The sequence below is a fragment of the Manis javanica genome, chromosome 6 (assembly GCF_040802235.1).
Source record: "Manis javanica isolate MJ-LG chromosome 6, MJ_LKY, whole genome shotgun sequence".
Classification (NCBI taxonomy): domain Eukaryota; kingdom Metazoa; phylum Chordata; class Mammalia; order Pholidota; family Manidae; genus Manis; species Manis javanica.
Genome location: NC_133161.1, coordinates 116,673,542 through 116,696,412, shown reverse-complemented (window position 1 = coordinate 116,696,412; position 22,871 = coordinate 116,673,542). Strand labels below are relative to the sequence as shown.

Sequence of the window (22,871 nt, the reverse complement as noted above, 5' to 3'; positions counted from 1 at the left end):
TTGAGGAGGTAGTTGCTGAAAACTTCCCCAATCTGGGGAAGGAGATAGTCTCTCAGGCCATGGAGATCCACAGATCTCCCAACACAAGGGACCGAAGGAAGACAACACCAAGACACATAGTAATTAACATGGAAAAGATTAAGGATAAGGACAGACTGTTAAAAGCAGTCAGAGACAGAAATAAAATCACATACAAAGGAGAGCTCATCAGGCTAACATCAGACTTCTCAGCAGAAACCTTATGGGCCAGAAGGTTTATGAGGCTCTTTTTATGGCCTAGTATGTAGTCTATTCTGGAGAGAATGTTCCATGTGCACTTGAGAAGAATGTATTTAATGCCATGAAGCAGAATGGCCTAGAACCAAGATTACTTTATCTGGCAAGAATATCATTTAAATTTGAAGGAGAAATTAAACACTTTCCAGATAAGCAACAGCTGAGGGAATTTACCTCCCACAAACCATCTCTACAGTGTATTTTGGAGGGACTGCTATAGATGGAAGTGGTCCTCAGGTTGGATCACTGTCACCAGAGGTAATAAAACCACAGTAAAGAAAGTATAACAGCTAATTACTAAGCAAATGCAAAATTAAATTAACTATTCCCAGAGACAATCAAGGGGTAGACAAAAAGTACAGAATATGATACCTAATATATAAGGAATGGAGGAGGAAGAAAAAGGAGGAGAAAAGAAAAGAACCTTTAGATTGTGTTTGTAGCAGCATACTAAGTGAGTTAAGTTAGACTCTTAGATAGTAGGGAAATTAACCTTGAACTTTCGGTAACCACAAATCTAAAGCCTGCAATGGCAGTAAGTACATACCTATCGATAATCACCCTAAATGTAAATGGACTGAATAAACCAATCAAAAGACATAGACTCACTGAATGGATAAAAAAACAAGACCCGTCTATATGCTACTTACAAGAGACTCACCTCAAACCCAAAGACATGCACAGACTAAAAGTCAAGGGATGGAAAAAGATATTTCACGCAAACAACAGGGAGAAAAAAGTAGGTGTTGCAGTACTAGTATCAGACAAAATAGACTTCAAAACAAAGAAAGTAACAAGAGATAAAGAAGGACATTACATAATGATAAAGGGCTCAGTCCAACAAGAGGATATAACCATTATAAATATATATGCACCCAACACAGGAGCACCAGCATATGTGAAACTGATACTAACAGAACTAAAGGAGGAAATAGAATGCAATGCATTCATTCTAGGAGACTTCAATACACCACTCACTCCAAAGGATAGCTCCACCAGACAGAAAATAAGTAAGGACACAGAGACAGTGAACAACATACTAGAACAGATGGACCTAATAGACATCTATAGAACTCTACATCCAAAAGCAACAGGATACACATTCTTCTCAAGTGCACATGGAACATTCTACAGAATAGACCACATACTAGGCCATAAAAAGAGCCTCAGTAAATTCAAAAAGATTGAGATTCTACCAACCAACTTTTCAGACCACAAAGGTATAAAACTAGAAATAAATTGTACAAAGAAAGCAAAAAGGCCCACAAACATACGGAGGTGTAACAACATGCTCCTAAATAATCAATGGATCAATGACCATATTAAAATGGAGATCCAGCAATATATGGAAACAAATGACAACAACAACACAAAGCCCCAACTTCTGTGGGACTCAGCAGAAGCTGTCTTAAGAGGAAAGTAGATAGCAATCCAGGCATATTTAAAGAAGGAAGAACAAACCCAAATGAATAGTCTAATGTCACAATTATCAAAATTGGAAAAAGAAGAACAAATGAGGCCTAAAGTCACCAGAAGGAGGGACATAATAAAGATCAGAGAAGAAATAAATAAAATTGAGAAGAATAAAACAATAGAAAAAATCAGTGAAACCAAGAGCTGGTTCTTTGAGAAAATACACAAAATAGATAAGCCTCTAGCCAGACTTATTAAGAGAAAAAGAGAATCAACACACATCAACAGAATCAGAAATGAGAAAGGAAACATCATGACGGACCCCACAAAAATACAAAGAATTATTAGAGACTACTATGAAAAACCTATATGCTAACAAGCTGGAAAACCTAGAAGAAATGGAAAACTTTCTAGAAAAATACAACCTTCCAAGACTGACCAAGGAAGAAACACAAAATCTAAGCAAACCAATTACCAGCAAAGAAATTGAAGCAGTAATCAAAAAACTACCCAAGAACAAAACTGCTGGGCCAGATGGATTTACCTCGGAATTTTATCAGACATACAGAGAAGATATAATAACCATTATCCTTAATGTTTTCCAAAAAATAGAAGACGAGGGAATACTCACAAACTCATTCTATGAAGCCAGCATAACCCTAATACCAAAACCAGCCAAAGACCCCACCAAAAAAGAAAACTACAGACCAATATCCCTGATGAATGTAGATGCAAAAATATTCAACAAAATATTAGCAAATCGAATTCAAAAATATATCAACAGGATCATACACCATGACTGAGTAGGGTTCATCCCAGGGATGCAAGGATGGTACAACATCCGAAAATCCATCAACATCACCCACCATATAAACAAAAAGAAGGACAAAAACCACATAATCATCTCCATAGATGCTGAAAAAGCATTCGATAAAATTCAACATCCATTCATGAGAAAAACTCAACAAAATGGGTACAGAGGGCAAGTACCGCAACATAATAAAGGCCATATATGATAAACCCAGAGCCAACATCATACTGAACAGCGAAAATCTCAAAGCTTTTCCTCTGCGATCGGGAACAAGACAGGGATGCCCACTATCCCCAATGTTATTCAACATACTACTGGAGGTCCTAGCCATGGCAATAAAGACAAAACAAAGAAATAAAAGGAATCCAGATTGGTAAAGAAGAAGTTAAACTGTTACTATTTGCAAATGACATGATATTGTACATAAAAAACCCTAAACACTCCACTCCGAAACTACTAGAGCTAATATCGGAATTCAGCAAAGTTACAGGATACAAAATTAACACACAGAAATCTGTGGCTTTCCTATACACTAACAATTAACTAATAGAAAGAGAAATTAGGAAGACAATTCCATTCACAATAGCATCAAAAAGAATAAAATACCTAGGAATAAACTTAACCAAGGAAGTGAAAACCTGTACCCTGAAAACTACAAGACACTCTTAAGAGAAATTAAAGAGGTCACTAACAAATGGAAACTCATCCCATGCTCCTGGCTAGGAAGAATTAATAACGTCAAAATGGCCATCCTGCCCAAAACAATATACAGATTCTATGCAATCCCTATAAAATTACCAACAACATTCTTCAATAAACTTGAACAAATAGTTCAAAAATTCATATGGAACCACCAAAGACCCCGAATAGCCAAAGCAATCCTGAGAAGGAAGAATAAAGTGGGGGGGACCTCACTCCCCAACTTCAAGCTCTACTACAAAGCCACAGTAATCAAGACAATTTGGTACTGGCACAAGAACAGAGCCACAGACCAGTGGAACAGAATAGAGACTCCAAACATTAACCCAAACATATAAGGTCAACTAATATTCAATAAAGGGGCCATGGACATACAATGGGGAAATGACAGTCTCTTCAACAGATGGTTCTGGCAAAACTGGACAGCTACATGTAAGAGAATGAAACTGGATCACTGTCTAACCCCATACACAAAAGTAAATTCAAAATGGATCAAAGACTTGAACATAAGTCATGAAACCATAAAACTCTTAGAAAAAAACATAGGCAAAAATCTCTTAGACATAAACATGAGTGACCTCTTCTTGAACATATCTCCCTGGGCAAGGGAAACAAACGGAAGAATGAACAAATGGGACTACATCAAGCTGAAAAGCTTCTGTACAGCAAAGGACACTATCAATAGAACAAAAAGTATGGTAGAATATATTCATAAATGACAGATCTGATAAAGGGTTGCCATCCAAAATATATAAAGAGCTCACACACCTCCACAAACAAAAAGCAAATAATCCAATTAAAAAATGGCCAGAGGAGCTGAATAGACAGTTCTCTAAAGAAGAAATTCAGATGGCCAACAGACACATGAAAAGATGCTCCACATCGCTTGTCATCAGAGAAATGCAAATTAAAACCACAATGAGATATCACCTCACACCAGTAAGGATGGCTACCATCCAAAAGACAAACAACAACAAATGTTGGCAATGTTGTGGAGAAAGGGGAACCCTCCTCCACTGCTGGTGGGAATGTAAATTAGTTCAACCATTATGGAAAGCAGTATGGAGGTTCCTCAAACTGTTCAAAATAGAAATACCATTTGACCCAGGAATTCCACTTCTAGGAATTTACCCTAAGAATGCAGAACTCCAGTGCGAAAAAGACAGATGCACCCCTATGTCTATCGCTGCACTATTTACAGTAGCCAAGATATGGAAGCAACGTAAATGTCCATCAGTAGATGAATGAATAAAGAAGTTGTGGTACATATACACAATGGAATATTACGCAGAGCTACGAAAAAAACAAATCGTACCATTTGCACCAACATGGATGGAACTAGAGGATATTATGTTCAGTGAAATAAGCCAGGCAGAGAAAGACAAGTACCAAATGACCTCACTCATATTTGAAGTATAAGAACAAAAGAAAACTGAAGGAACAAAACAGCAGCAGAAGCACAGAACCAAAGATGGACTAATAGTTACCAAAGGGAAAGGGACTGGGGAGCATGGGTGGGAAGGGAGGGATAAGGGCAGGAAGAAAAGAAAGGGGGCATTACGATTAGCATGTATAGTGTTGGGGGGCACGGAGAGGGCTGTGCAACACAGAGAAGACAAGTAGTGATTCTACAGCATCTTACTATGTTGAAGGACAGTGACTGTGAACTTGGTGACAAGTAGTGATTTTACAGCATCTTACTATGCTGATGGACAGTGACTGTGAATGGGGATGTGGGGGGGACTTGGTGAAGGGGGAAGCCTAGTAAACATAATGTCCTTCGTGTAATTGTAGATTAATGATACAAAAAGAAATTCAACATCCATTCATGATAAAAACTCTCAGCAAAATGGGTATAGAGGGCAAGTACCTCAACATAATAAAGGCCATATATGACAAACCCACACCCAACATCATACTGAACAGCAAGAAGCTGAAAGCTTTTCCTCTGAGATTGGGAACAAGACAGCAATGCCCACTCTCCCCACTGTTATTCAACATAGTACTGGAGGTCTTAGCCACGGCAATTAGAAAAAAAACAAAGAAATACAAGGAATCCAAATTGGTAAAGAAGAAGTTAAACTGTCACTATTTGCTGATGACATGATATAGTACATAAGAAACCCTAAAGACTCCACTGCAAAACTACTAGAACTGATATTGGAATACAGGAAAGTTGCAGGATACAAAATTAACAAACAGAAATCTGTGCCTTTCCTATACACTAACAAAGAATTAATAGAAAGAGAAATCAGAAAAATAATTCCATTCACAATTGTATCAAAAAGAATAAAATACCTAGGAATAAACCTAACCAAGGAAGTGAAAGACCTATACCCTGAAAACTATAAGATGTTCTTAAGAGAAATTAAAAAGGACACTAACAAATGGATACTCATCCCATGCTCTTGGCTAGGAAGAATTATTATAGTTAAAATGGCCATCCTGCCCAAAACAATATAGAGATTTGATGCAATCCCTATCAAATTACCAACAACATTCTTCAATGAACTTGAACAAATAGTTCAAAAGTTCATATGAAAACACCAAAGACCCCAAATAGCCAAAGCAATCCTGAGAAGGAAGAATAAAGTTGGGGGGACCTCATTCCCCAACTTCGAGCTCTACTACAAAGCCACAGTAATCAAGACAGTTTGGTACTGGCACAAGAACAGAGCCACAGACCAGTGGAACAGAATATAGACTCCAGACATTAACCCAAACATATATGGTGAATTAATATATGATAAAGGAGCTATAGACATACAATGGGGAAATAGTCTCTTCAACAGATGGTGCTGGCAAAACTGGACAGCTACATGTAAGAGAATGAAACTGGATCACTGTCTAACCCCATACACAAAAGTAAATTTGAAATGGATCAAAGACCTGGATGTAAGTCATGAAACCATAAAATTCTTAGAAAAAAATGTAGACAAAAATCTCTTGGACATAAACATGAGTGACTTTTTCATGAACAAACTCTCCGGGCAAGGGAAACAAAAGCAAAAATGAACAAGTGTGACTATATCAAGTTGAAAAGCTTCTGTACAGCAAAGGACATCATCAATAGTACAAAAAGGTACCCTACAGTGTGGGAGAATATATTCATAAATGACAGATCCGATAAAGGGTTGCCATCCAAAATATATAAAGAGCTCACACACCTCAACAAACAAAAAGCAAATAATCCAATTAAAAAATGGCCAGAGGAGCTGAACAGACAGTTCTCCAAAGAAGAAATTCAGATGACCAACAGATACATGAAAAGATGCTCCACATCGCTAGTCATCAGAGAAATGCAAATTAAAACCACAATGAGATATCACCTCACACCAGTAAGGATCACCACCATCCAAAAGACAAACAACCACAAATGTTGGCAAGGTTGTGGAAAAAGGGGAACCCTCCTACACTGCTGGTGGGAATGTAAATTAGTTCAACCATTATGGAAAGCAGTATGGAGGTTCCTCAAAAAGCCCAAAATAGAAATACCATTTGACCCAGGAATTCCACTTCTAGGAATTTACCCTAAGAATGCAGCAGCCCAGTTTGAAAAAGACAGATGCACCCCTATGTTTATCGCTGTACTATTTACAATAGTCAAGATATGGAAGCAACCTAAATGTCCATCAGTAGATGAATGGATAAAGAAGATGTGGTACATATACACAATGGTATATTATTCAGCCATAAGAAGAAAACAAATCCTACCATTTGCAACAACACGGATGGAGCTAGAGGGTATTAATGCTCAATGAATATAAGCCAGGCAGAGAAAGACAAGTACCAAATGATTTCACTCATATGTGGAGTATAAGAACAAAAGAAAACTGAAGGAACAAAACAGCAGCAGAACCACAGAGCCTTACGATTAGCATGTAAAATATGGAGGGGGTGCATAGGGAAGGATGTGCAACACAGAGAAGACAAGTAGTGATTCTACAGCATCTTACTACACTGATGGACAGTGACTGTAATGGGCTTTTAGGGGGGACTTAGTGAATGGGGGAGTCTAGTAAACATAATGTTCTTCATGTAATTGTAGATTAATGATGACAAATGAATTTTTAAAAAATTCCAATGAAGTACCTCTATGAAGCTACTAGGTGGCCAAAATTTAAAACACTGACAATTTTAAATGTTGTCTAGGATGTGAAGCAACAGGAGTTCTTACACATTATGTTGAAAGTACAAAATGGCACAACACTGTAGAAAACTGACTGATTGTTTCTTAAAATGTTAATTATGTTAGCTGTACTCAATAAAGCTATTATCCTCCCCCCACTCACCTCTGCCCCCAAACAAAGAGAATATACAGGAACATGGAGAAAAAAACAAACACCAAACTCAAGATCATCTAAGTTCTAATATATATTATATATATTTCCTTGGTGATCTAGTATAGTTTTGCTTTAACCCACTTAGCCTGGGCTTCCTTATTTGTAAGATAAGGCAAATAATAGGCTGTATCTCATAATCTCATTGTGAAAACTAAACTAGATAGATAATCTGTGCAATGTGCTTGCACAAATCCTGGCATACCAGAAACCCGGCATCAATATTAGCTATTAATATACACTCCTGGGGCTCTCAATAGAACATCTGCCTAGTGGCCAATAGACTGGGTCTGTTTCTTCTTAGATAGCCAAACAACAATGTGTATGTATTCATTAATAAGGCAACCATTTTTGTCATTACAAAAAAATGCAGAAGTTTCCAAATCATGGCTGAGACACATTCACAAGGACAAGCAACACCAGGTCTTCCTCTTCTCCATGATTCCTACTCTCTTTGCAGGATCAATGTTGCATATTTACTTCCACCAAAAAATAAATAAAATAATAAATACCTAAAATAATAGATAAAACACTTTCCCCAGAACCCTCAAAACAGTTTAATCAAATTCATATTTTCAAAAGAAACTTTCCTAAATACTACAACAAAAAAGACAACAAATTCAAATGCTATAAACATGTGCATGAATGTATGTGTGTGCACACATTTGTGTATGTCTGGTTTACTTTTCTCTGAGCTAATACCTTTGGTTTTATTAATTCACTTCCCTAATAGGCTTTTTGCATTTTTCTTATGATTGTTTATTTGTTTGACTTTTTGTTGAGTATGTATTTTTGTAAGGCATTTTAAATACTTAGTAGAAAAAAAGGGGCCAGGTATAAAACAAACCAAATAGAAGATAGTTAATACATAGGTGATAGAATGCTAGATGATGATGATAGATAGAAAGAAAATAACTTTCCATAATTTTTGAAACTCAAATAACTGCCTCCAAACTGAGAGAAATGACAACTTCCTTCCCAGCTTCTTCACTCCACCTGGTGACACCATCTTTTTCCCTGCCACACAGGATTCCATGAATGGCTTGTCTTGCTCTCTTCTCTTCCACTACCTTTCCCAGGACTTTAAGCATTGTAGTGACTGATATGTTCAAAGCCTTTATGCTCCCTGGCTCAAATGATCAGTTCTTTCTACTTTTAGATCACTTTTTAATTAAACTAACCACCTCTGGAAAGGTGTTACCCATCACAGAGTCAGAGTACCATCATCCCTTTACATTACCTTCACGTAAGACACATTTCTACATAGCTACATCAGAAGGCAATTATGGCCGTAACAGAAGGCTTTCTGATGCTGTCATATTCATTTCCAGATCTCCCTTCATGCTTCATAAAAGGCATTAAGAAGTACTCAAGTAATACTTGTTGAGTTGAACTAAACTGAAAACACTTATATCCTTTTCTCATATATTAGATTTTGAGTGACAGAATTTAACAGGGGAATGGACATATTGCATCTTTATCACTTTGTTAGAAATCAAGTTAGATGTACATATTGGTTATTAATTTATCTTACTATTAAAGAGTTGACATGGGTAAGAATGAACTAAACAGACTGCTGTATTGATTTCTCTAGGGATTCAAGGATATTTCCCTCGAGAGGTTTGTACATGGAGGGGCCAATGTCACAGGGTTCCAGTTAGTAGATTTCAGTACACCTATGGTGACCAAGCTCATGGATCGCTGGAAGAAACTAGATCAGAGGGAGTATCCAGGATCTGAGACTCCTCCGAAGGTATTTGCTTTTGTCCTGTGTGATTCTAAAATTTGAAGTAGAATATTCATTATGCAGTTCTTCTACAAAATATTAGTAATTCTTCTACTAATATTTTGTCAGATGTAATGAGGGATAGGGTTGAATGACTTTGTCACTATCACTGCATTGCATGAGAACTTAATCATTTTGAAATTTCTGTATTTAAAAGCAGAGTTACTAGGCATTAGCTCAAGTAGTTTACTATTATTATTATTTTGAAATTATATACTATTTAAAAATTGTTTGTTAATTAAGTATTTAAAATGTGAAAGACCGTTGTAACTGTTCCACCCACATAAAAACCAGGTTTGAAAAGTTATTTATAAATAGGTAAATTGGAAAACTGGTAGAAATGTAAAATATCCAGGCTCCTCCAGAGTTCCTCTTCCAAATTAACAGTGAAAGGTTGAGTTGTTTAATTTTTTCTGACAGACGTTGCTGAAATATGTTAATGGTATTTCCAAAAGAAGCTGGTAAATTTCTGGTTATAAACACACTTTCCTCACTTGAAATGATAGATTCCTTCCTTAGATATCATGGAAATAATGGCATAACATTTCTTAAACTCTGACTTAGTGCTTTTGAGCTCCTACTTATAAGCATCATTTTTTTTTTGGTATCATTAGTCTACAGTTACATGAAGGACATTATGTTTACTAGGCTCCCCCCTTCACCAAGTCCCCCCAACAAAGCCCTTCACAGTCACTGTCCATCTGCATAGTAAGATGCTGTAAAATCACTATTTGTCTTCTCTGTGTTGTACAGCCCTCCCTGTGCCCCCACACACACTATACATGCTTATCGTAAGGCCCCATTTCTATTTCCCCGCCCTTATCCCTCCCTTCCCACCCATCCTCCCCAGTCCCTTTCCCTTTGGTAACTATTAGTCCATTCTTGGGTTCTGTGATTCTGCTGCTGTTTTGTTCCTTCAGTTTTCCTTTGTTCTTATACTCCACATATGAGTGAAATCATTTGGTACTTGTCTTTCTCTGCCTGGCTTATTTCACTGAGCATAATACCCTCTAGCTCCATCCATGTTGTTGCAAATGGTAGGATCTGTTTTTTTCTTATGGCTAAGTAATATTCCATTGTGTATCTGTACCACATCTTCTTTATCCATTCATCTACTGATGGACATTTAGGTTGCTTCCATATATTGACTATTGTAAATAGTGCAGTGATAAACATAGGGGTGCATCTGTCTTTTTCAAACTGGGCTGCTGCATTCTTAGGGTAAATTCCTTGAAGTGAAATTCCTGGGTCAAATGGTATTTCTATTTTGAGCTTTTTGAGGAACCTCCATACTACTTTCCACAATGGTTGAACTAATTTACATTCCCACCAGCAGTGTAGGAGGGTTCCCCTTTTTCCACAACCTTGCCAAGATTTGTTGTTGTTTGTCTTTTGGATGGTAGCCATCCTTACTGGTGTGAGGTGATATCTCATTGTGGTTTTAATTTGCATTTCTCCGATGACAAATGATGTGGAGCATCTTTTCATGTGACTGTTGGCCATCTGAATTTCTTCTTTAGAGAACTGTCTATTCAGCTCCTCTGCCCATTTTTTAATAGGATTATTTGCTTTTTGTTTGTTGAGGTGTGTGAGCTCTTTATATATTTTGGATGGCAACCCTTTATCGGATCTGTCATTTATGAATATATTCCCCCATACTGTTTGTTCTATTGATAGTGTCCTTTGCTGTACAGAAGCTTTTCAGCTTGATATAGTCCCACTTGTTCATTTTTGCTTTGGTTTTCCTTGCCCAGGAAGATATGTTCAAGAAGAGGTCACTCATGTTTATGCCTAAGAGATTTTTGCCTATGTTTTTTTCTAAGAGTTTTATGGTTTCATGACTTATGTTCAAGTCTTTGATCTATTTTGAATTTACTTTTGTGTATGGGGTTAGACAGTGATCCAGTTTCATTCTCTTACATGTAGCTGTCCAGTTTTGCCAGCACCATCTGTTGAAGAGACTGTCATTTCCCCATTGTATGTCCATGGCCCCTTTATGGAATATTAGTTGACCATATATGTTTGGGTTAATGTTTGGAGTCTCTATTCTGTTCCATTGGTCTGTGGCTCTGTTCTTGTGCCAGTACCAAATTGTCTTGATTACTGTGGCTTTGTAGTAGAGTTTGAAGTTGGGGAACGAGATCCCCCAACTTTATTCTTCCTTCTCAGGATTGCTTTGGCTATTCAGGGTCTTTGGTGGTTCCATATGAATTTTTGAACTATTTGTTCCAGTTCATTGAAGAATGCTGTTGGTAATTTAATAGGGATTGCACCAAATCTCTATATTGTTTTGGGCAGGATGGCCAATTTGACAAATTTAATTCTTCCTAGCCAGGAGCATGGGATGAGTTTCCATTTGTTAGTGACCTCTTTAATTTCTCTTAAGAGTGTCTTATAGTTTTCAGGGTGTAGGTCTTTCACTTCCTTGGTTAGGTTTATTTCTAGGTATTTTATTCTTTTTGATGCTATTGTGTATGAGCATCATTTTTACCAACTTTTACTAAGTTTCCACTGACAGTGTGTTCTAGTAAAAAGTTTTCTAATAATTTGGAAATTCAAGCTTAGAAAACTACAGTCTATGGGTAGAGAATCTCAGTTCTTTCATTTCTTAATCATTAAAGTTTGCCCACCAGCTATGTCAGTTCTCCCTCTGTACTATAGGAATTTGGCTAGTCATTTCATCTTTACCGCTCTCTAGAATCACAGAATTTCAAAACAAAGCATTTATAGAGTATCCATTATGGGTTAGGTACTGTGACTCAACCCTCTGATTTTACAGGTTAAAAAATACAAGATAAGTGGGTGTGCTAATTGGCTGCCCCAAGTCAAAGACCAGGTCGTGGAATGCCCAGGATCGAAGCATGGGCTCCTGAGTCTTAGACAAGTGCACACCACCACATACACCACTGCTCATGTGTAGATTATATATACCAAAACATACTAAAAAGCCAAGGTATTTTCATGCAGCAAATGATCCTCGGATTGAAAGAGCCTTGCGAACTCTTGTAGTCTCCCTTTTACCTTCAAGCAGGTTCAGACGTAAATCATCCCAAAAGCTCAGTCCCATCAAGTGTCACGCACGCAGAGAAGATCCTCAGGCCTCCCTCTGAATTCATTTCTGATCTGGAAAGTTTGCTCTGCAGCATGGCCCGCTCACCGGGTCACCGGCGTGTACAGAGACCCCTCGCCCTTCTCTTTCTCATGGTGGACAGTCTTATTTCTTTTCTCCTAACACCACATGTTGGCAGACCATTATCTCAGCCTATCTTTTGTAAACCAGCTCTTTACAATCTTGTTACACTTTAAATTGCAGTGTCTAGAATGGGTTTCAAACTTCTTGGCAGTGTTTTGTGGCTCACTGTGATTTTTTCATTTCAATGATAATATTAACATAAGATTGGTGTGTCCCCGGTGGTCCCCCACCCTGATCACCTGGGTGTGATTAGTCTCTCCCTGTCCTGCCTTTAGGCCATCCCAGGATCACCTGACAGATAACCTCCAGCTAGATTTATCTATGCCACAGCTTTGGAAACTTTGTTTTATATATAAATATATATCATTTTCTCATCTTTCAGCTCTTAGCATGATACTAGGCACTCAGTAATCATTTAATAAATATATACAATCAGTTCTCATTATTCATGTTCTGTAAAGTTGCCGTGAGCCCTGAATGAGGGAATACTGAGCCCTTGGCCCTGGGAAAAACCAAGGCTAGGCTCCTGCAAGCCTCTGGTCGCATTATTGTCGGCTCATCAACACAACACATAACACATTGTTTCACAAGTGTTCCTGGTTAAAGACACCTTATTTAATACATTGTTCATTCATTGACAGTGAATTCATGGCCAAGAGTATTATAACTTGTGCCCGAATAAAGCTTACCTAACGTGTTTTCCCCATAAGGCACATCACAGCCTTCCTGCACTGAGGAGCACTAGACATCACTTCAACAGTACACTTCTGGACCATTTTAAACAGTGAAGTCATCGGCAAAAAGTACAAAATTGTGAAAAGCCTGGCACTAAATAGATCACAAATAGGACACTTGTTTACAGCATGAGAGCTGAAATAAGAAGTCAGAGCGTTGCCTTGATTGACTGTGGCTGGGAATGTGCATTCAGGTGACTTCAGTTTGCCAACACTCTGCACCTGTCTGCCGTGACCTTGATTTGGAGGTCACAAATGAATTTTAGCAAGTAGGCAAATTGGCAATTCTGGGATCCATGAATTATGAGAATCAAATGTACTGGTTTAAATTGTACTTCATTTTTTAGTATTGCAACCAAGATTTACAGCACGATTTCTGATCCTGTTCCTCCAGCCTTAAAAAAAAATCTTTTGGAATGAAGATCTTCCATAATATGTGTCAAACAATTCTTCCAGTTGTATATCCCTCTGCTCACTCCTGGCCAAGTCAAACTGCCCTAAGTTTTTCCACTCGTTACCTGTCCCTGTGCCGGTGCCTCCTTCAGGGGCCCCCCACCTTCATTCCCAGCTGTCCAAACCCACCATCTTCCAAGCCTCTATCTTAAATTCTACTTCCTCTATGAAGCCTTTTCTTAGACCTGCAGTAAATACTATCCCTTTCTCCTTTGTAATCTCTGTAACAGTTGATTGTGTAGTTCTCACGAAGGCCTTAACATAAGTATCTGTATACTTAATATTTCACTTCCATAAACCTTGGAGCATTTAACCATCTATTATGCATCTTTGTAATCTTCACCATTTCCAGCCAGTGTCCCGAACATTTTTCAAGGAGCTTTCAGATACTATTTAAATTTTATCCTCACAACAACCACAGGAGATAGACGTTATTATCTTGTTTTATTTGGTCTTGCTCTGTTTTGTGATCCCAAGCTGAAAAATGTACTTCATATTCCCATAAAACTGTGAGTAGGAGATTTAGAATTCACCTAGTTCTTCCTTCTCAAAGTCTGGACTCTTGCTGCTGCACTATGATTCTGTCAAACCGTCTTATCTACAAACCTTGGTAAATAGAACTCATTCCACCATTCTAATAACTGGTTAAAGCAGTAAATAACTCTAGGCCAAGACCTAGTTTTACCTACCCAAAATGAAATGTTTATTTAATAAAGATTTTCTAGACGCTATATAGAAGTAAGTGCCCATAAAGATGATTTCTTGGACATTAGCACAGTAAGACTTGAGGAGAAGAATTACCTTTGGAAAGGTAAAACTGACTTAAGCTACTGCTTCTGTCCATCCATCAGCTCTATGGCCTGTCAAAGGCCTTTGCTGCTCTGGCTAAATGTCTGCTTTGCTCTGCTCTGCTCTGTGTGATATCTGTTCTTTTTTCTAGTTCACTTGTTTCATAAAAATGGATGGACTTTTTAAAATTCAGCAAGTGCATTCGCTTTTTGACGCCATCTCTTCTCAGCTTTTTTTTCCCTATTAAAAAAGCAACAATATTTTTCCCTTTTCCTCTCTTGATCCTAAAATACTAGCACTGAGTTTTTCTCTTGCCCTGTATGTTTTTTAGTAAGTCCTACTTCATCTCCTGTTTTTATTTTCTTTCCTTACAAAAAGATGATTTGTTGACTTTCCTTGGTCAAAGTTGTGTTGGTCCACACAGATGAGGAGGTATATTCATCTTTGGTACAGCACCTTGCTCATTTCCTTCAACCACCCCATCCCAGTTGTGAGGGTGTCTGCCTGTCCTTAAGAGCATTTTGTTATGTTCTTGAAGAATATATACCATGGCTCTTAATTTACACGTCTCACATAAATCTTTCTGATGAAACTTTTTAATTAGGTTCTCTACCATTGAAAATTTCTTTGTTAGAATTTATATTCTTTTTATTTTCCACATTTTAGTCCTTTTCTTCCCTGGAATTCTGGCTGCTATGCCTAATATTCATATTGACTAAGTTTGCTTTCCACAATTCCAATTCCAAGTGATTTTTCTTTGTTTACAAGCAACAGTCAAGGAGATCATCTTCCATATTCCGCAGCACAAAATTTAGTCTAGTACAGGCTTAGAATGTGTTAATCATAAAGACTCAACCATATGAAATTCCTGAAAGAGATCATGTAGTTTTTTGTCATGATTAGCAGTTGATGCTCGGCCATGCTTCAGGAAAATTATACCATATTTTCCACATGCTTAGGAATTCTCTAATCAAACTTCAAGTATTCCGTCCTTTTTATTTTCAAATTAAACAAATCACATTTTCTTCTCCATTATTCCTCACTTCCTCTCCTAACTTTAATAATCTGTCCCTGAGGGCTCCATCTTTTCTCAAAGAGAAGTATGGGCCAATCACCAGAAATCAGGTGGTCTGTACTTCACTTCTCCACTTCCATCCTAGATGACAGTGGAACCCAGAGAAATGACTTACCCTTCCCGAGCACACCCAATGGGCATGTGCATAGCATTCATCCATGGGTAATCCAGTGATGGGGCGAACACATTTGTTAAATAAGCAAATGTGGTTTCTGGCATCCTGTATCTGAGTAACAATAAACATTCCCATTTATTCTTCTGAGGAACTGAACAAAGATGTACACTTCAAGTAAATAAATATACTAAATCTCAGGGAGGCCTGCGAGGCCTTTTGGAGGGGAAGACAGTGAAACATCATGGCCCTCCTGGGTGTGTCACAGCAGCACAGCACAAGGCAGACTGTGGCGATACAGCACTTAGCGTTTTGTATATTAGCTGTTTCTATTTGGACACAACAAAAAGACCTCACCTAGAGGCTTTGCTTTGTCCAATGGATGGAAAGCTGTGCATGAGAATTTCTGTCTTTCAGAGTGTGTTTTCTTCTTTTCAAATCAGAGTGGTAAGGTTTGGTATACAGTCTTCGTAATAAAGCAATAGACATTTTTTAATCTGGTGTCAATTATCAGTAATTTAATTGTCCTTCAGACGCGATGGTGCTTTCTGTCCTAAACCCACAGAGCTCCCAGGCTACTCCTGGTGATTGCTGAGATTTCAACATTTGCTATTATAATTGCTTCCATTTTGTTAGTACACGTCTGCTCTGACATACGATGGAGTCCTGGTGATGGCTGAAACTTTCCGCAATCTTAGAAGACAGAAGATTGATATCTCCAGGAGAGGAAATGCTGGGGATTGTCTGGCAAACCCCGCTGCTCCATGGGGCCAGGGAATTGACATGGAGAGGACACTCAAACAGGTGACTCACAATTCATTTAAGTTCAGTTTATTTCAGTCTTGTTTAAGTGACATATTCAAGAAAATAGAATAATTCATCTGAGAATAAATATAAATTATAATTGCCGTTTTAATATATCCAGCCATTATCATTTTTGAGACATTTCTAAATAGAATACTGGTGTTTATATCTTATGTAGACACATGGTCAGGATAAGACAGGTTATGTTACAATAATAAAGAACCCTGGGTCCCAGTGACTTAAAACATCAAAAGGGTATTTCTCATTCACGCTAGATTAATTTTCATTCACACACACTGGGCACTGCTTAGTGTGATCACGCAGGGACCCAGGTTGAGAGAGAGGCCACCACCTTGAATGCTGCAAAGGGGAAGAGAGTTGTGGGGAGCTTTCAGCTTGTCAGTTAGATGCTCTGGCCCAGCAGTGGCAGTCATCACATCTGCTTACAATTCATGTGTCGGAGTCGCTTAGACCTTGCCAACCACAAAGCATCCAGAAAGAACAAGCTTACCTCGGCGCCATTATGGGGAGAACCAGAAATATTTTTTAAACACTATTAATGACTACTTCAGTAGATCTTTAAATTGTCTTGTAACCTTGGATTGAGTGATTTGTTTTAGTCTTTTACAGTTATGCTAACACTATTCTTCAAATAATCAATGCAATATGTATATATTTTTAATATTACATTTTAAATGTTCTGTGGTGCTATGGGTTCAGAACGTAAGTTAAAATGATTTAAAAGAATATGTGGAATAATTCATTTTTCCACTTCAATATTTTCAAAAATATGTTTATATTTTTTAACTTTTTGTGTCTTAATTTTAATACTAGCAAGGAGAAATAGAAATATGATCTGGTGTGATCATCAGGGCTATTTAATCTGTCATGTGAATGTATAGATAAAACTGAAAAGTAAGTATAAACAAACCATATTTCCCTTCCTACAAACAATACTTCAATATTGAGAAAGTTTTTTGTTACAAAGGAAGCTTCATAATATAAAAAGCAAATAAGACATGTTCATCTTCCGAATATCCAGCAGAATTCCTTCTGCATTCCTTTGATATTCCTTTTAGATTCTATCCCAGTAGCTCAAGTACTCCCTGGTTTTTTTAGTGAGCTGCTTTAAAAAGTGTATAGTTCTACAGCAATGTGTAGCCATAACCCTAGCAGATGAGTCAAGATTTCTGTAAGTGAAATGGCAAATGAATACATATATGGGTTTTCTTTTTCATTCATAGGTTCGAATCCAAGGGCTGACAGGGAACGTTCAGTTTGACCACTATGGACGTCGGGTCAATTACACAATGGATGTGTTTGAGCTGAAGAGCACAGGGCCTAGAAAGGTGAGCCACTCTTGAGCTGGTTTCTTCAGTTTGCGTTTGACTTTTTTAAAGGCTGATAAGTGAAAGGTAGCTGGATACTCAACTTTTTCTTTTTTTAAGGTGAGTTCCTACAAATAGTACTTTTTTTGATGATCTGGGCTGAAATAAATTTTTGTGTTAGAGGATTGATATTTAACACCATGCCAAAGCTGAAACAAGTTAATTTATATACTGTATATGCCCTTTATCCAAAGTGGAAGTTATACACATGTGTTTTTAAGACTTAGTGGAAGGAATCCCACAAAACAAAATTCTCTGTGCAGGAAAGCACCACGGCAGGCAAGAGAGCAATGCATCTGCCTGCAGTCATTTGTGAGATCATTAGAACAAAGAAAACTACTTCTAAGGTGTGGGCATACTTACAGCAAGCTGCATGTTCTTGATGAAAGCAAGGAAACACATTCAAACGAGCAAAGGTGAGAGCAGATAGAAGATAAGGTTATTTAGAGTCGTTCAGCTTGAGGAGAGAGAGAAACACCTAAGGAACTCCCACTGAGGGGCCAGGAAGGTCGGGAAGCTGCTGGTGCCAGATTCTTGGATTTCCCAAGGTAACTCTGCAGCTCTTATGATGTGATGAGGCACCACAGTTCACCAGCATCCAAAACTACTTTGCATAATGGGACCATAGAATCCCACCACAGTAGTTGGCTATAAGTTTTTTAACCTAACACATATGATTTTTAACTTTCCTTTCCTCTAGGTTTAGACAGGATGTTGAAGGAAAAAGATGCTCAAGTGACCTTATCTAAAAACACTATTTGTCTCAACACTTGGTGTTCAAATAAACTTTCCCAAATATAATTTCCTGCTTTAATGTAATAACAATAGCTACAGTTTATGAAGTGCCTGCTATGTCCCAAGCACTGGACTTGGTACAATTTAATCCTCCCAACAAGCCCGTAATGTGAGTACCACTATCTCCCTTTTTCAATGAGAAAAATTACTGTACAGTAGGTTACAGTTCTTTGTCTAAGGCCTATAAATGAGAAAACAAAGATTTTAATTCAGATTCGTCTGACCCCAGAACCTTTCTACATCATTACCTTGTCTGAGTAGGCCCTGTTCTAAAGGAGTTTATTTTGTAGTAGAATAGAATATAATAAGTTCCACAGGACAATTAAAGAGAAGGCATATGGAAATTCCAAAAAGAGGTCACTTCCTGCTAGGAAAAAAAAACATATAAAGGAAGGGTGCCTGGAGGAGGTGAGATTTAAACTTGGCCATGAGTTAGAGTTTGAATAGGTAGAAACGGAAGGAGCAAGAACCTAAGTGGGACAGTCAAAGTCATACATGGAAAACAGCAAATGCCTCCCGAGTTGGGTCTTGCTCCAGTCTGTCCTGGTGCACACTCCTGTACAGGTGTGAGAGGGAGAGATACGAAGCTGTCATGGAAACCATCCCTAGCTTTTCAGCCTTGCAGTGGCAGCTCCTTGAGTGCAGGCTGCCAGCTAACACAGGGCAGGCCAGAGCTGGCCTGGCTCAGATCAGGTCGGCTGGAGATGGACGGCAACAGGGAAGCCGAGGTACATGATGGACTCCTCCGAGGCTGCTGCCCACCACAGGGGCCTGAGACATGCCCCCGACAAGAAATTTAGGGAACTTCATGTAAACAGTGACTCTGACCACTGTGTCAGCACATAGCTAGCAACAGGAAAGAAAAGGCTTATTTTAAGCAAAGTCTCTGCTAGCTGGGGTGCAGAAAGAATACTCCATGGACTCCTAAAAACATTGGCCAACTGGTGAGCAGAGGTAAAACAGGCACACCTTCCCAACACAAACCAGATCTTTCAAAATTAGCCATTTAAGCAGAAACTTTCTAAAATGCAAAAGACAATTCCCTATTTCACAAAGCAGTATGAAAATGAAACGATTTCTCTACAAAGAAAGAATGGGCAAAAGAAGTGATGGTAACTAGCAGTAATATCAGGTGGGCTTTTTATCATATGGAATCTTTCCATGCCCTGTTGAACCATGATGGCAATAAAAATTAAGGTTTCTGGAGGAGAAAGTTAACGAGTAACTTGAGAAAGAGATGAACAGTATATCTTCACACTCAGCCAACATTCGTCTGACTCTTAAAAGAAATACAAAGTACAAAATGGTATAGACGCATCCATCTTCATTTTTCTGTGGCAACTATCAACTTGGGCATTCTGTCAGGAATATTAAACTTAAAAATGAGCTCCCCTATGCTGGCACGACTCAGCAGTATGTCTGAGAAGCAAGCAATCGTTCTGATAAATTGAACACCTGCCAGCAAGAGAGAGCTATCTTTGAAAATAGATCAGAGAGTCAGCCCACCATTTGTCCGACTTCTGTAGCAGGAAAACTGATTGGAAGTCTCATTAGGCAGAAGCCACGAAACCCTTTCTGAGCCCCAGCTCCTGTGTATGGTGGAATCTGCTTGTCGCTCCAGCAGCTGCACCCCACACCCCCAACCAGAGGGAGCGCTCTAGAGCCAGACTGCATGTCCCCAGGAATTCTTAATTGTAAAACATACTTGTTGAGAACAAGTTATATGCCAGACACAGTAATGGAAAATAGATGTGAATTTTTATGTTTGATACTCACAACAACCTGGGAGTTAGATTCATTTTTCTTATTTTAAAAAAGAGAACAGTGAGGCCCAGAGAAACTAAGGTAACCTGCCCAGAGATGTCCGGCTAGGCAGAAACGGGGTTGGGGCGGGAGTCAAGTCCCGCAGAGCTCCAGAGCCCCCTCTCCTGACTGCTGTGAACTGTCATCAGCCCCAGGGGCTCTGCGGGTTCCCCTTAGAGCTGGGATGAGAAGATACATGAGCCTACATCATTTTACACTCCGTAAAGACATTATTTTTCAGGATAGCTCTGGCCAGATCAGCTCTCCAAAGAACCAACTTTGAGTACAAAAGGGGCTTCTCTAAGCCCCTTAATCTCTTCTCAACCCTTAGATGCAGGCAAAGTCTGCCCACAAATACATTATGCCTGTATACATCATATTATCTATATACATTATATTATGGTTATATTCGCACACAATTCACCTTTAGGAGTTCAAAGAAGACAAACATTTTTCTGATGTCCCCTGCCAGATTTAGTGATTTAGATGCTTCCATATTTTTGCTTCCAGCATTATAAAAGGATTTTCCCTCTAAATTCTGTCTCTAGGAAAAATGTCTAGTTCCCTGTCTGATTAAATGAGATCAGGCATTGAGAAAGTTCTTTGTAAGTTGTAAAACGTTGTGAAGAGCTAGAGAGAAAAACACCATCTTGGGTAAAGTTTCTAGGTCCGAATTTTATGATTCATTTCTTTAGGAAGTGACCCCTGTATCACTGTCCAGCCCATGTGCTCTTCCCTCCCAGTAAGTCTATGACCCACATAAGATCTACCATTAATTGGTCCCATACCACAAACCATGGCTTTCTTTTTTCACTAGAATTGCAAGTAGATATAAGGCATAGATATAGGTGGTAAAAATTTGCTTATTATTTTAATTTTCCAGCACTTCTAAATCATTTATCTTCTGGAGGTAGATAAAAACCCACAGGTTGTTTTTAAAGGCAAAATGTCAAGGTCTTCCCAACGTCTGAGGACTCTCCAGAATGCATCCCAGATCTGTGGTTTTTCTATTGTGGGAAAGAAAACATGGCTTTCTCAGAGAATGGGTTGCTGAGTTCTGAAAGGTGGCTGCATCTTAATGGAATGCTAAATTGCAAAACCCATTCTCATGCCATATAACTGTCATGTGGAAGGGAGAATTAATAAGAAGCAATTGGCATGTTGTTTTTATTATTTTTAAAGTACACGTAAGAATTGAGGAGAGGTTAGGTCTCAACTTTTCACTGAATGAATAAATAAATGTCAGTGATGAATGGATTCGTATGGACAACTGAAAATGTTTGCTGAATTGACATATACTCAAAATTTCAGGACAAAGCCGTATTAATGAAAATTCTTTTTTCCATCTATTCAGTTATTGAATTATACATACAACACCTGTGAATAATAAACGGCCTCTTTCTGACATGTTAATGCCTACTTTCTTTTAATGTGTTCACAAATACTAACACAGCAGTTAAGAAACTTGGAGGAAACGAGAGACTTCTCAAACATGTTAGAACAAATAGTAAATACAGACCAGTAAGCAATTTTGCACATTTTACTGGAGATATTAATTATATCAGCTGAATCCAGAAATTCAAGAAAGCTTGGCAAGAGTTAAATGAATGCCCATTTTGGTAGGCTGTGTAGCATAACAAATACTTGGTATCATATGGACCCAAATTTTGAATTCCGGCCATACAAGAATATAACCTCATGCAACTTATTTAAACTTCTAATAAGGGCCCCCATCTCCAAAATACAGATAACTATACCTACTTTTACATTTGCTATGTGTATAAACTTTAAGAAACATATAAAAAAAAACACACATTGAATATAGTGTCTATCCCAGAGCAAGCAGTCAGTTGATAGCCATAACTATTACTTGGTGGTCTGCATACTACAAAGAACCCTGCATTTCCTTTAGGGTCCCATTATAGTTTATGACTTGGTACAAAATGCTTACCTAATTATTTAACATATTTTATAGAAAGGAGTTTGCTTCAGGTCTAAATAAGAACATAAGGATTCTAAATAATGAAAAACCTCAAACTTAATGTAATCTTTGAAAGTGAAAATACTAACATTATTTATTAATATTAATATTCACTAATATTAATCTCACCTATTTGACATTTTAGAAATAGTAAGATCGTTATCTGGTGGCTAGGTTATGTCAAACCAAAAACTATTTCTATATTGCTTTAAAAATACACATCTTTTTTGCTTGAAAATATCTGTATATGGCCCCTTGGTAAATCCAGCTAGTCCTTTTACCATAAAGCCGGTAATGTTATTGATAAAATCATGTAAATTAATCTTAGAGAGTGCCAGGCAGTCTCACCAGAGGAGAGGACGAGCATAAAACGGGATCCCATCTGTACCCGTATTCTTTTTGGAACCACTCACTCCCAA

The 22,871-nt window shown here is 38.1% G+C and overlaps 1 protein-coding gene across 10 annotated transcripts in view; it reads left to right on the top strand.

Moving 5' to 3' along the window:
- GRIA4 (glutamate ionotropic receptor AMPA type subunit 4) overlaps positions 1-22,871 on the top strand; it is a 392,195-nt gene that overhangs the window by 297,828 nt on the left and 71,496 nt on the right. For all 10 annotated transcript variants that reach the window (XR_012132554.1, XR_012132555.1, XM_073239344.1 and 7 more), the window contains 3 exons: positions 9,134-9,292; positions 16,318-16,485; positions 17,730-17,834. Coding sequence is in view for 8 of the 10 variants with exons in the window: in XM_073239344.1 (XP_073095445.1) it covers positions 9,134-9,292; positions 16,318-16,485; positions 17,730-17,834 (432 nt within the window). In the remaining 2 variants the exon portion in view is untranslated. The remainder of the gene's footprint in view (positions 1-9,133; positions 9,293-16,317; positions 16,486-17,729; positions 17,835-22,871) is intronic.